Source organism: Podarcis vaucheri (genome assembly GCF_965113315.1).
Source record: "Podarcis vaucheri genome assembly, chromosome: 18".
Taxonomy (NCBI): Eukaryota; Metazoa; Chordata; class Lepidosauria; order Squamata; family Lacertidae; genus Podarcis; species Podarcis vaucheri.
Genome location: NC_138756.1, coordinates 8,737,580 through 8,752,615, shown reverse-complemented (window position 1 = coordinate 8,752,615; position 15,036 = coordinate 8,737,580). Strand labels below are relative to the sequence as shown.

Below are 15,036 nucleotides of genomic sequence, written 5' to 3'. Positions count from 1 at the left end.
GACAGAGAGAGAGAGAGAGAGAGACAGCCGGTCGGTTCATCTACCTCGCAAGGTCATTGTAGGGATGACCTCCATTGTTTTGCCCGGACACTGAGGTCCAGCGCCGAGGGCCTTCTGGCGGTTCCCTCCCTGCGAGAAGCCAAGTTACAGGGAACCAGGCAGAGGGCCTTCTCGGTGGTGGCGCCCGCCCTGTGGAACGCCCTCCCACCAGATGTCAAAGAGAACAACAACTACCAGACTTTTAGAAGACATCTGAAGGCAGCCCTGTTTAGGGAAGCTTTGAATGTTTAATAGGTTATTGTAAGTGCTTTGTTGGAAGCCGCCCAGAGTGGCTGGGCGGGGTATAAATAATAAATAATAATAATAATAATAATATAATAATGTGGCGCTGTGGGTAAAACCTCAGCGCCTAGGGCTTGCTAATCGCATGGTCGGCGGTTCGAATCCCGCGGTGGGGTGAGCTTCGGTCCCAGCTCCTGCCCACCTAGCAGTTTTAAAGCACTCTTAAGTGCAAGTAGATAAATAGGTACCGCTTTATAGCGGGAAGGTAAAAGGCGTTTCCGTGTGCTGCTCTGGTGCTGGCTCGCCAGAGCAGCTTCGTCACGCTGGCCACGTGACCCGGAAGTGTCTCCGGACAGCGCTGGCCCCCGGCCTCTTAAGTGAGATGGGCGCACAACCCTAGAGTCGCACACGACTGGCCCGTACGGGCAGGGGTACCTTTATTATTATTATGAACTCAGATATATCAGCTAATCAACAAACGGCACCTGAAACCTAGGTTGCAGTCGCCGCAGCAGAATTTCTAGGTACCTTTTCTTTTTGCTGTGAAGTTTATTATTATTGTTATTTCTTTCAAAAATATGTTTATTGAAAATTTTCAGCATAACGATACAATAAAAACCAATATAATCCAAACAATAAAGAGATAAAGAGGAGCGTACATAAGACAATAAAAAGCAAGGCGAGAGAAAAGAAAGAAAAACAAAACAGATTTTTTAAAAGGCACGGGTGGCGCTGTGGTCTAAACCACTGGGCCTCTTGGGCTTGCAGATCAGAAGGCCAGCGGTTTGAGTCCCCGCAACGGGGTGAGCTCCCGTTGCTCGGTCCCTGCTCCTGCCCACCAGTGCAAGTAGATAAATAGGTACCGCTCCAGCGGGAAGGTAAACGGCGTTTCCGTGCGCTGCACTGGTTTCGCCAGAAGTGGGCTTAGCTTGCCTACCCCTCGGTCTGTCTCTCTACAAGGCAGCTTTCTGTGTTCTTATGCGTGCCCCTTATTTATGTGTCTGTTTGCGTATCTGTAAGTTGCGCGCTCATAAAAAATATATCAAGGATTTAAAAAGAAGAAGTCAGCAGTAAAGTGTTGGTTATTGGTTCAGAAGAGAAAATCGCTTCATTTGCGGGAATAGGTTCTGTGTGGGATGTTTCGGAGGGAGAAACCAAACTTCGTTATCTACAAAAACTGTTCTGCCCGAATGCCTGGAGGCATCATGTCTCCACTTGCCACAACCAACCCTGTCATAAGGAAAGTTCCCAATGTGTGTTTCAGATCCCCCGTAGCTTAGCTTCTCGGTTCTCATCTGCCTTCCTCCTTCCTGCCAACTTTCTGTTTCGAAACCTTTGCTGGAAAAAAAGGCGTCTTTTTTTTTTTAAAAAAAAGATAAGTCTGAATACAGGGACCCTCCGGAAGCTTCTGCCTATTGGAAACCAAAAGTCAGAATAAGGATAGAACGGGGGGATTTTTTTAATTTAAAAAAAATCTCTCCTGGTTGGAAGCCAGGGACTTTTTCCCTCTGCAAAAGGGGAAGTTGGCAAAAAGAGAGAGAGAGAGAGATAGTAGATTCCTTTCCTGAGCGAGGAGAGGAAATAATAAGTCTATAAGGTTGGCGGGGGGCATTAAAATGCCCGGCAGCCCCCACCCCGAGAGGCACAAACACATACCCCAAAATGATTTTTGCTGCTGCCCCATCTCTGCGTTTTCTCCATCAGTTGCAAAAAAGTGTGGCACAGCTTTGAGTGTTGTTGTTGTTGTTGAGTTGTTTAGTCGTGTCCGCCTCTTTGTGACCCCCTGGACCAGAGCACGCCAGGCACTCCTGTCTTCCACTGTCTCCCGCAGTTTGGTCAGACTCATGCTGGCAGCTTCGAAAACACTGTCCAACCCGTCTCGTCCTCTGTCGTCCCCTTCTCCTTGTGCCCTCCATCTTTCCCAACATCAGGGTCTTTTCCAGGGAGTCTTCTCTTCTCCTGAGGTGGCCAAAGTCTTGGAGCCTCAGCTTCAGGATCTGTCCTTCCAGTGAGCGCTCAGGGCTGATTTCCTTCAGAATGGAGAGGTTTGATCTTCTTGCAGTCCATGGGACTCTCAAGAGTCTCCTCCAGCACCAGCATCCATTCTTCGGTGATCAGCCTTCTTGATGGTCCAGCTCTCACTTCCGCACATCACTAACGGGGAAACCAGAGCTTGAACTATACGGACCTTTGTTGGCAAGGTGATGTCTCTACTTTTTAAAATGCTGTCCTTTTAAGATGAGTGTGTACACACAAATAAATACTTGCATGGGGGGGAGACAGAGGACAATGGCAATGCGAAGCCGGGCGCTTAATCTCTGGCTTTTGCAAAGTAATGATTTTTATTAGCGGGCTGTGATGGCGATGAGGAGCAGACTTCGAGCTCCTAAGGAGGTGAAGAGAAGCTCAAAAGTGTCTCAAAGTGCCTGGGGAACCTCAAAATCCGATCCAGGGGTGCTTTTCGGGAGCGTATTGAGATTCATCAAAACTATGGCTAGGCAAACTAAGGCCCGGGGGCCGGATCCATCCCAATCGCCTTCTCAATCCGGCCCGCGGACTGTCCGGGAATCAGCATGTTTTTACACGAGTAGAATGTGTCCTTTTATTTAAAATGCATCTCTGGGTTATTTGTGGAGCCTGACTGGTGATTTGATATGAGTAGAATGTGTGCTTATTATTATTATTATTATTATTATTATTATTATTATTATTATTTACACCCCACCAATCTGGTTGGGTTTCTCCAGCCACTCTGGGCGGATTCCAACGAAATATTAAAATACAATAACCTATTAAACATTTAAAATGCATCTCTGGATTACTTGTGGGGCATAGGAATTTGTTCATTCCCCCCCGCCCGCCCCCCAATATAGTCCAGCCCCCCACAAGGTCTGAGGGATGGTGGACCGGCCCCCTGCTGAAAAAGTTTACCAACCCCTGATCAGAACAATACATTGTGGGTTGAATTGCGCAATTGGGGCGCCTTTTGGGGGGGGATTTGTCCAGATGGGCCAGATCTTTATATCCCCGCTGCCACGTCCACACAGGCCAGCTTCTGGGGTCAAGTCCTGCCCACTCGCCCAAAGCTGGCCAGTAGGAGAGAGAGCAACCAAGCAGGCTTGAAGCCCTCGCCCATCAGTTGTATGTGCTTCAATCCTGCATTCTGCATGGATTGAACCCGGCCTTTGAGGTGGCCTCTGCCAATGGACAGGTTCAAGCTCTGCTTTCCGGAACAGCAGCAAACTTTTTTCCACCTTTCACGTGGCGGCCATTGAGGGATATGGAGGCAGCTGCCCTCTCCCCTCTGACCATGGCTACCACCCTGCGGTTTTATTTTGCGCTGCCCTATATCTTCCCTGGGACTCAGGTGGCGCTGTGGGTTAAACCCCAGAGCCTAGGACTTGACAATCAGAAGGTCAGCGGTTCGAATCCCCACTACAGGGTGAGCTCCCGCCGCTCGGTCCCTGCTCCTGCCCACCTAGCAGTTCGAAAGCACGTCAAAGTGCAAGTAGATCAATAGGTACCACTCCGGTGGGAAGGTAAACGGCGTTTCCGTGCGCTGCTCTGGTTCGCCAGAAGCGGCTTAGTCCTGCTGGCCACATGACCCGGAAGCTGGACGCCGGCTCCCTCGGCCAATAAAGCGAGTTGAGTGCCGCAACCCCAGAGTCGGTCACGACTGGACCTAATGGTCAGGGGTCCCTTTACCTTTTTATATCCTCCCTGCCATTGCAGAAGGTTGCTATCCTGCCAGGGTGCTGTGCAGGTGCACAAGCACAGGAAGTGGGGGCAGAGCAGTCTTGTTCAGTACCGAGAGTTCATCTGAATCTCTTGTTTTCACTTAATAATAGCATCGCCGTTTCTAGTTTCTAGAGCCTTGAAAGTTTGCGGGCGGCGCCTGGGAAACCTCAGAATCGGCATGCGGCTCCTGGCCGGCGCAGGCCAGTTTTCCACCCTGCCCAACGTCCCAACCAGCCAGATGCAGAAGCGATGGCAGGAGGGGAAGTTCACCTCTGCTGAGCAGCTGGTATTTGGAGATATCCCTCTGTGGGTGAGGGTTCTGCTGTGGCCTCCGTGAACTCCTCCCACGATGAGCAGAAGTGGAAGAAGTTCATTTATAAAAATAATAAAAAGCAGGCACTCTTTGAGAGCTACATCTTGCGTCTCCAGCCTCCTGGTTCTCTCAACAAGGAAGGTTCTCTTGCTTAACTAGTAAAGGTAAAGGGCTAACTCTGGGGTTGCGGCGCTCATCTCGCTTTACTGGCCGAGGGAGCCGGCGTACAGCTTCCGGGTCATGTGGCCAGCAGGACTAAGCCGCTTCTGGCGAACCAGAGCAGCGCACGGAAACGCCGTTTACCTTCCAGCCAGAGTGGTACCTATTTATCTACTTGCACTTTGATGTGCTTTCGAACTGCTAGGTTGGCAGGAGCAGGGACCGAGCAACGGGAGCTCACCCCGTCACGGGGATTCGAACCGCCAACCTTCTGATCGGCAAGCCCTAGGCTCTGTGGTTTAACTCACAGCGCCACCCGCTACTTATCTAGTTTGTTGTCATTTAGTCATTTAGTCGTGTCCGACTCTTTGTGACCTCCTGGACCAGAGCACACCAGGCACTCCTGTCTTCCACTGCCTCCTGCAGTTTAGTCAAACTCATGCTGGTAGCTTTGAGAACACTGTCCAACCACCTCGTCCTCTGTAGTCCCCTTCTCCATGTGCCCTCCATCTTTCCCAACACCAGGGTCTTTTCCAGGGAGTCTTCTCTTCTCATGAGGTGGCCAAAGTCTTGGAGCCTCAGCTTCAGGATCTGTCCTTCCAGTGAGCACTCAGGGCTGATTTCCTTCCGAATGGAGAGGTTTGATCTTCTTGCAGTCCATGGGACTCTCAAGAGTCTCCTCCAGCACCAGAATTCAAAAGCATCCATTCTTCGGCCATCAGCCTTCTTGATGGTCCAGCTCTCACTTCCATACATCACTACTGGGGAAACCATAGCTTTAACTATACAGACCCTTATTAAATCTCATTTTAGCCCCCGAAGGAGCTGAAAAGCGGTGTTTGCTCAATGAAGGAATCCCGACCCAGCTGAAATCACCCAGGGCAGACAGAAGGAAGGACTTTTTCGCACAGCGTGTAGCTAGAACTGTGGAACTCACTTCTGCAGGATTCAGGGGACCCCAAAGGTCTTCTAGACCAAACCCATGCATTGCAGGAGTCTTGACTAAAACATCCAGGATTTTATACATCTGTTTAAAAGCCTCCAAGGATGGAAGAGTACACAACCTCCCGGGGGGTGGGGAACGACACCGTTCCACTGTCAAGTTCCTCCTGATGTTGACTCTCCTTAAGGTTCCCACATTAATTTCTCTCCTCTCTCTGCCTCTCTCTTTCCAGGACTCGGTGGCGCTGAAGCCGTCGATTCAGTTCGAAGGAAGCCAAGGGGTAAGTCGAAGGCCTGTGACTGAATGTACCATATTTTGCGCCCCATAGGACGCTCCGGCCCATAGGATGCACCTAGGTTTTTTTTGGGGGGGGAATAAAGAAAAAAAATTATTTCCCCCCCAGGTGCGGGGCTGGAAGAACCAGGTCGGGGAACAGTGGGAAGGCACGCTCTGCCTCCCCGCTGTCCCCCGAGCTTGTGGGGCTGGCGATGGGGAGAAGTGCGCTGATCCCGGGACTGCAGGCAGCTCTGCGCAACCCTCGGAGCCGGTCTCCCGAGGGTTGCGCAGAGCTTCCTGAAGCCTGGAGAGCGAGAGGGGTCAGTGCGCACCGACCCCTCTCACTCTCCAGGCTTCAGCGAAAGCCTGCATTCGCCCCATAGGACGCACACACATTTCCCCTTCATTTTTGGAGGGGGGAAAGTGCGTCCTATAGGGCAAAAAAGTGCGTCCTATAGGGCAAAAAATACGGTGAAAAAAATCTGCTTTGCACACTCTCTTTCTCTCTCTAAAAAAAAAATAATCATGGCCTCTCCGGCGTTGAGACGGGACAATGGGATTTCGGTTAGGAGGTTCAGAAACCGGGCCGAATCTCGTAGGAGCCCCCTTAAAAAAAAAGCTAGTTCAGATATGAGTTTTCATTAGGAAACTGGAAACGGCCGTTATTCTATTCTTGGGGCTGGTTCGTTGGAAACGGAGCCTTTTCTCTTTCCCTGTTTCGCTTTGTGAGAGCTGCTGATGGCAGCTGACGTCTCTCTGCCCCCCCCCCTGTTCCTGAGCCCCCTCTGCAAGGTCCACTTCTGCCCTTAAGCTGGGAACTGGGGTAGAGGATTGCATAGGGCACCCCTTTCCTCCATCACCTAACGGCTTCGCTGGCTCCCCCCCCCCCAGGCTTTGGCAAGGCTCTCAAAAAGAAATTCTGCAACGGATATTTTTTAATAATAATGATTTATTATTTATACCCCCGCCCATCTGGCTGAGTTTCCCCAGCCACTCTGGGCGGCTCCCAATCAAATCTCCTATTCCCTTATATTTTGTGACCGGCTGGCTAAGGCTTCACATGTACATCTTCTAAACTTTTTTTTCCTTCTAAACAACCCAGCACATCTCGATACCTCGGCCGGACGGAGCAGCAGGAGCCCAGACGTTCTCGTTTTACCTCTCCAACATCGGGAAAGATAGTCCCCAGGGGAGCTTTGACTGCGTCCAGCAGTATGTCTCCAGGTGAGTTGCCCCGTCCAGGCCCCAATCCCTGCAGCTCCCATGGCCGGCGATGTGGGTTTTCCGCACGTTTTCAAATGGGGGCAAAACGCCCCAGAAAACCTCCTTACGCCGATAGGGCAATTTGCGACACGTTCGACTCCGGGATGGGAGCCTTCCCCCTTTGGCCAGCGGTCAGCGGGGCCAGAGGGGGGAGTGGGCAGGGCGCTGGGTGCAAATACTACCTTTGCACGGTAGGCTCGTTTCTGCACATGCTCAGGAACCCCTCTTTGTCCCCCGATCCACACAAGCAGACTGTCTTGCCAGAGTGGTGCATGCTCTGGTTATCTCCCGCTTGGACTACTGCAGTGTGCTCTCTGTGGGGCTACCTTTGAAGGTGACCCGGAAACTGCAACTAATCCAGAATGTGGCAGCTAGACTGGGGACTGGGAGCGGCCGCCGAGACCACATAACCCCGGTCCTGAAAGACCTACATTGGCTCCCAGTATGTGGCTGAGCACAATTCAAAGTGTTGGTGTTGACCTTGAAAGTCCTAAACGGCCTTGGCCCAGTATACCTGAAGGTGTGTCTCCAACCCCATCGTTCAGCCTGGACACTGAGATCCAGCTCCGAGGGCCTTCTGGCGGTTCCCTCCCTGCGAGAAGTGAGTTACAAGGAACCAGGCAGAGGGCCTTTTCGGCGGTGGCACCCGCCCTGTGGAACGCCCTTCCATCAGATGTCAAGGAAATAAGTGCTACTGGAAGGAATTTGTTTATTTTGACTATAGCACACCAACACGGCTACCTATCTGTAAAAGGAAATAAGTAACTGTCTGACTTTTAGAAGACATCTGCAGGCAGGGAAGTTTTTAATGGTTGATGTTTTATTCTGTTTTTAATATTGTGTTGGGAGCCACCCAGAGTGGTTGGGGAAGCTCAGCCAGATGGGCGGAGTATAAATAATAAATTATTATATTATTATTATTATTATTATTATATAGCGGACGCTATATTCTGTTGGGAGCTGCTGTATTGTGTTTTTACTCTCCGATAGGGAGCAGCCAAGAGGGACAAGATTGAGGGCCACACAGGGAGGTCCCAAGGGCCGCATAGCCTAGAAAGCCAGCAAACCAGGAGACTTTTAGAAGAAGGCGAAGAAACGGAGGCGGGCAGGGATTTTAACCCTGATCTCTCCCAGGCACTCTAAGCACTATGCAACACTGTCTCTGACCTGGGGTGGGGTGGTGACCTGTGCTTTAGGTGCGATGACCAGGCGGCTCCTTCTTCCCGAAAGACTCCGGTTCCTTTATGTTTTTCATTTCTGCCTCTGCTTACCCTCCAGCAGCAATGGGAACATCCAGTTGGACTGCCTTGGCACCATCCAGGACAAAATCACCGTTTGTGCCACCGACGACTCCTACCAGAAGGCGAAGCAGAGCATGGCGCTGGTGGAGGAGGAGACCCGGAGCCGGGGGGCTATCGTCATCAAGCCCGGGGGCCGCTATGTCGGTGAGCAGCGACAGCGTTGCGTACGGTCAATCTTTGCAGCAAGGGAGAGCCGCGAGCGTCTCCGGCCGGGGAGCAGGTCTGGGGAGATGTTTCGAAACCTGCACTCTCTCGCAAGCAGCCTTCCAGGGGAGCAGAGCCGCGCTTTGGTTTCCAAACATTTTGGAAGTTGAACGGACTTCCGGAACGGATTCCGTTCGACTCCCAAGGTGCGACTGTATTGATCTGAACATTTTTGACCCGTCAATATACAGTGGTACCCCGGGTTAAGTACTTAATTCGTTCTGGAGATCCAAATCAAATCAAATCAAATATCTTTAATACGGTCAATGACCAACAAGCAATTTATAAAATAAAATAAAATTCTGGAGATCCGTTCTTAACCTGAAGCACCACTTTAGCTAATGGGGCCTCCTGCTGCCACCGCGCTGCCGAAGCACGATTTGTGTTCTCATCCTGAAGCAAAGTTCTTAACACGAGGTACTATTTCTGGGTCAGTGGAGTCTGTACCCTGATGCATCTGTAACCCGAGGTACCACTGTATTGTGAATGCTCTGGTGTGTGTCAGGGGCAGGGCTGGCTGATGCATCATTCAAACCCAGTTTGAAGTCTGTATCGTGATACCGGTTTCAAAAATTTTATCCTGGCAGTATATTGTGGGTTAAACCACAGAGCCTAGGGCTTGCCGATCAGAAGGTCACCGGTTCGAATCCCCGCAATGACGGGGTGAGCTCCTGTTGCTCGGTCCCTGCTCCTGCCAACCTAGCAGTTTGAAAGCACATCAAAGTGCAAGTAGATAAATAGGTACCACTCCGGCGGGAAGGTAAATGGCGTTTCCATGCGCTGCTCTGGTTCGCCATGCTTAGTCATGACCCACATGACCCGGAAGCTGAACGCCGGCTCCCTCGGCCAGTAAAGCGAGATGAGCGCCGCAACCCCAGAGTCGGCCACGACTGGACCTAATGGTCAGGGGTCCCTTTACCTAGGGAAGTTTTTAATGTTTGGTGTTTTATCTTGGTTTTAATAGTCTGTTGTGAGCCGCCCAGAGTGGCTGGGGAAACCCAGCCAGATGGGCAGGGTATAAATAATAAATTATTATTATTATTATTATTATTAGTGATCAAGAGGGAGTCCCTTTCAGACTCTCTGAGCTGACAGTGCTTGGCCTGCCTCTCTCGCCCTTCCTCCGGAGAGTCCGTGTCTGTAAACAGGAGCATATTGCAGTTTGCTGAGTTATCCCTGACTCATCGTTTTGGTGTGCGTTGCCAGCCAAACTCCTGCAGGAGCAAGCAATGGCAGGAAGTGTGTGTTTTCCTGTGTGCTGGGAAGAACAACGCAAGGGGGTTTTTTTCCCCATCGGGAGGGGAAGGGAAGGCTTATCAGCAAAGCAGTAAAAGGCCTCTCCGTAGCTGCCTTCCTGTCAAAACGAAAAGCTTCGGAACTTTTCTTGGGGGCAAAGTTTCATTTCCTCTGGGAAATTTCCCTCTAGCGCAAATTAGGCGGTTGTTGGACGGGTGTCGGCCACACGTGAATCTCCTCCTAAACACAGCCTTCTGTAGCAAAGGTTCTCTGCGTCAGAGAGGGAGAGAACAGCTGTGACGAACAATGAATTATTTTTTTAAGACAAGGCTATAAAACCAGGCATGTACTGTAGACTTGAGTCCTGTTGCACAGGGGTTAGAATGTTGTTGTTGTTGAGTCGTTTAGTCGTGTCCGACTCTTTGTGACCCCCTGGACCAGAGCACGCCAGGCCCTCCTGTCTTCCAGTGCCTCCCGCAGCTTGGTCAAACTCATGCTGGTAGCTTCGAGAACACTGTCCCACCATCTCACCCTCTGTCGTCCCCTTCTCCTTTCCCAACATCAGGGTCTGTTGCAACAGGGTCCTCAGTCACCACATGCAGGAGGGAAGAGGAATCCAGAGCAAAAGTGTGCCTGCCCTTATACAGACATTTTAAATTCCTTCCCTGGACTGGAGTCCAAGACCACTCCCAGATTCTTCATACCTACATCACAGAAAGGGCGGTCTACAGCAGAAATCTGAGTGCTTTGTTTACCTCTTGTCTGCCAGGTTACCTGTTTAATGGTCACTTGATTGGATACCCTGGGGAGCCTGGCAGGTCTTTTGTAATGATAAATACTTAGTTCCTGGGCCAGGTCACAGGCTCACACCCTATTCATATCTTAAATGTGCCCTTAAGACAGGATTTGTGAAGGAAAAGACAATGGGAGACTTTCCCATTTTCCTTTGACCTTGCACTGAAAACATTTGATCAGTTTGGGAATAAAAAATGGTTCCAGGTCGGTCTTCCTGTGCTGATCTATGTACGTGCTTGGTTGGTACACTTATAAACATTTAACATATATCTAAAACCTCAAAATTCCTATCACAGGGATACAATTCTATGATTCCCACCACATATTGAACTTTCTTTCCTAAAACATTGGGGTGCTGCTGTTTTTCGGGCAAAGCTTCTCTTCATGTCCAGCCTCTGTACAAAATAAAATAAAAACAGAGAGCATCTTTGACCTTGCAAGCTTTGCCTGTATTCTAGGAAGGCAAGGGTTTTTGGTGTGTGTTTGTTTTTAGAAAAGGAAACCGAGGCGAGCCAGGAACAGGAAGCCCCTTCATCTCGGAACGCGATCAGCCCCGTTCTGGCCTCCTATCTGATTTAGGTTCCTAAGAAAAAAGGAAGCTGCCTTTTGCCGCATCAGATCCTGTGGTCTGTCTAGTTCAGTGGTGCCTGCACAAACTGGCAGCCTTTAGTGACTCGGGTTGGGGGGTTCTTTCAAGGCTACCACAGGCCAGCATCGTTTTATGTCCAGACGATAGAAGTGTTGTCCAATAAACTCAGAATATTACGTTCTGTTGTATAAAGCCGTTGGTACTGTTGCAGGAATTTATGTATAGGTTGGGGGGGTTGGCCCTCCAGCAGATATCACGCACATGCAGCCCACTACCAAAACCAGCACAATCGCTTTTGTGATTTGTCCCCACAAAACACTTCATCACAGTTTCTTCCTATCTATTCAAAGGGCCTTTGCTGCACGATACCAAATGCAAGAATTCACTGATCAGTGTATCTGTGTACTGGCTCACTGGGGAAACTTCAGGAATTCATATACCATATTTTTCGCCCTATAGGACACACTTTTTCCCCTCCAAAAATGAAGGGGAAATGTGTGTGTGTCCTATGGGGTGAATGCAGGCTTTCGCTGAAGCCTGGAGAGCGAAATATTACGTTCTGTTGTATAAAGCTCTCCAGGCTTCAGGAAGCTCTGCGCAACCCTCCGGAGCCCGGCGTGAAGCCGCGCAGGCTCCCAAAGGTTGCGCAGAGCTGCCTGCATTCCGAAGCCTGGTGCGCGCTGAAGAGCGCGCCCGGGCTTCGCGCAGCTCTCCACAAGCCTGGGGAGACTGGCGCGGCTCCCTAGGCTTGCGGATAGCAGGCTGTTCTGGGGGCTGGGGTCGGGGGAAGTTCGGGCTTCCCCCGCGCCTGCCCCCTGCCTGGGGGGGAAATAATTTTTTTCTTTATCCCCCCCCCCAAAAAAAATTAGGTGCATCCTATGGGGCGGTGCGTCCTACTGAAAAATACGGTAGACGTGTCAGCAGCCCCTCTGCCTGAGTGATGATCCCTGGCCTCCTGATACCTGAGTGCCAGACAGGTAGCCATTCCAGAAATAACAAACCCAGATGAAGACAGAAGGGTGGGATGAACTTGGCTGGGAAACAGGGAAATGTAAAGATCTCTTTTGTTTCACTTGATGGGTGTTTGGTGGAGGGCAAGGGGAACCGTGGGGCAGGGTCCCGGATGCTCAGATTACGGCCACCAGACCTCCCCTTTCATGATGTAACCATGATGTATTAGTGATGTAGTTTGGGGGGTGTAACATGGGGATTAGCAGCTAATAAAAGTTTGGGTTCTCTTTTGTTTGGGGCTTCCATCTTGTTCCACCTTGTGGGAGGTGGGAGTCCTATCACGACAGTCTTCAATAAAGACCAAGCTTACTGGCTGCTCTTTTGCTCTGGTATTCCTGGCTGGTATCCTTTGTCCAAGAGAGCCCTCAGATTTCTCTGTTAACAGTACCAAATGGCCAGAACGCTTTCCCAATCTGTCGTTTCTTAAGAGTCTGCACATCAAGCTTGCCTGTTGCTAACACATATATAGAAAGCGACCACTGCTTTTTCACTTTCGAAAGATCAGTCCGGTTGTTCCAATATCTCTGTTGTCTTGGGAGCTCAGGAAAGCTGTTAACAAGGTGTTGTAGCTGCTGGTACAGCGGTGCCCCGTTTTTCGGACGTAATCCATTCCGGAAGGCCGTTTGACTTCCGAAACGGTCATAAACCAAGGCGCAAAGGGCGGTCTGCAGAAAAACAGGGCGTTGGAGGAATAACATGTGCACCCAGCGGAAGTCGTTCGGCTTCCAAGGCGCATTTGAAAATGGAAGCATTTACTTCCGGGTTTTCAGCGTTCGGGAACCGAAACACTCGGCTTCTGAGACGCCACCGAAAACCAAGGTATGGCCATTGGGATGCATCGGACTGATGGCATTTGTCACTTAGAGATGTAAGCATGGAAGAATCTGTCTTCCTTATCTCTTGGTTGGCCCAAAATCGATACAGTGGTACCTCGGTTCTCAAACGCCTTGGTTCTCAAACGACTTGGAACCCAAACACTGCAAACCTAGAAGTAAGGGTGGTGGTTTGCGAACTTTTTCCCAAAGCCGAACGTTCTCCGTTTTGAGTGTTATGCTTCTGATTTGAGTGTCATGCTGAGGTCTGTCTGTTTTTGCTGTTTATTTTGCATTTTTGCGGCTCTTTTTTTTGTTTTGTTTTTTTGGGACTGCGTGGAATCCAGTTCAGCTACTGGTTGATGGATGGATTGTGCGACTGCAGTACATTGTTTATTGCTTTCATTTTATGGACCAGTGGTCTCATTCGATAGTAAAGTTCATGTTCAATAGCTGTTTTTAAGGGTGGTTTTTCAGAGTTTCAGAACCAAGGTACCGCTGTATATCCATTTTTCCACCCTTTCTCCCCCCCCAAAAAAAAAAACAGCACGGACCCTAACCTTTTCTTTTTCCTCTCGCTTAGGCAAGACGGTCAAGGTGCGAAAACCAGCCCCGGTGGCTTCGGACGCCGTCCCCTCACGGATCCGCCCGACGCCCGTCAACCTGGCCAGCGCCATCAAGAAAGGCAACAGCGCCGTCTCCCAGCGGCCCTTCAGAGACCGCGTCCTGCATCTGCTGGCCCTCAAGCCCTACAAGAAACCGGAGTTGTTCTTGCGGCTGCAGAAGGATGGCCTCACGGCGCAAGATAAGGACTCTCTCGACGGGCTGCTGCAGCAGGTGGGTCAGTGCGCGGTCTGATTCTCCATAGAAGTCGTGGGTGTGGGATCATGCACATTTATTCTTCCTCCTCCTCCTTTTTTTTTAAAAAAAAAAAACAACCATATTTTTTGCTCTATAAGACGCACCTAGTTTTTGGAGGAGAAAAACAAGAAAAAAAATATATTCTGAATCTCAGAAGCCAGAACAGCAAGAGGGATCGCTGCGCAGCGAAAGCAGCAATCCCTCTTGCTGTTCTGGCTTCTGGGATAGCTGCGCAGCTTGCATTCGCTCCATAAGACACACATACATTTCCCCTGACTTTTTAGGAGGGAAAAGGTGAGTCTTATAGAGCAAAAAATACAGTAGTTTTTATTTGAGTTTACAAATTCGTTCATCCTCACAATCACAAACAATAAAAATTTCACAAGATTCTTCCGAATCTCAAGACCTCCCTCTTCCATGCGTTCTTTAAGCAGCTTTCTAAAAAACTGCATATTATACGCATCTAATTTACAATCCTCCGTTGTATCCAAAGTCCTTGCAGGAGTTATTTAAAACCTGCCCAAGAGTTCAAGTGTTTGCAGTGGTCTTCCAAATATAATGCAGATATGTCTCTTATTGAGGTTTTGATCCTCCTGGTTTCTGATTTTCCCAGTTAGCCTCTGTGTAGTCCAATAATTTCACCTGCCAGTCCGCCTAGACTCTCGTGGTCCCTCCCAACTCTCGGATTCTGTGTTCAGGGATTGACAGATAAACCCTTCCCTGTCCTCTCCCTCCCTCTTCCAGGTTGCAAACATGAACGCCAAAGACAGCACCTTCACCCTGAAGGATTACCTTTACAAAGAGGTGCAGAGGGACTGGCCAGGATACTTGGAAGGAGACCAGCAGTTGCTGAAGAGGATCCTGTTCCGGTAAGGGCATTTCCCCTTGGGTTAAGCGTCCCTAGGTGTTAGTATCACAGAAGGGGACGTGGGTGGCTCTGCGGTCTAAACCACTGAGCATAGGACTTGCCGATCGGAAGGTTGGCGGTTTGAATCCCCGCAACGGAATGAGCTCCCATTGCTTTGTCCCAGCTCCTGCCAACCTAGCAGTTCGAAAGCACACCAGCGCAAGTAGATAAATAGGTACTGCTCCGGCGGGAAGGTAAACGGCATTTCCATGTGCTCTGGTTTCCGTCACGGTGTCCCGTTGCGCCAGAAGCGGTTTAGTCCTGCTGGCCACATGACCCTTGAAAGCTGTCTGCGGACAAACGCCGGCTCCCTCGGCCTGAAAGCGAGATGAGCGCCGCAACCCCA

General features: G+C 50.2%; 1 protein-coding gene and 1 long non-coding RNA gene across 3 annotated transcripts in view; one reads left to right on the top strand and one right to left on the bottom strand.

Annotated features, from left to right (window-relative positions):
• Window positions 1-15,036, top strand: part of ELL (elongation factor for RNA polymerase II) — a 47,514-nt gene that overhangs the window by 19,387 nt on the left and 13,091 nt on the right. The window contains exons 2-6 of one of the 2 annotated variants that reach the window (XM_082206409.1): window positions 5,668-5,715; window positions 6,814-6,935; window positions 8,253-8,419; window positions 13,506-13,759; window positions 14,528-14,652. In XM_082206409.1, the coding sequence (XP_082062535.1) occupies window positions 5,668-5,715; window positions 6,814-6,935; window positions 8,253-8,419; window positions 13,506-13,759; window positions 14,528-14,652 (716 nt within the window). The remainder of the gene's footprint in view (window positions 1-5,667; window positions 5,716-6,813; window positions 6,936-8,252; window positions 8,420-13,505; window positions 13,760-14,527; window positions 14,653-15,036) is intronic. The other variant, XM_082206410.1, reaches the window with a different exon arrangement.
• Window positions 1-15,036, bottom strand: part of LOC309523094 — a 58,122-nt gene that overhangs the window by 40,736 nt on the left and 2,350 nt on the right. The window lies entirely within an intron of this gene.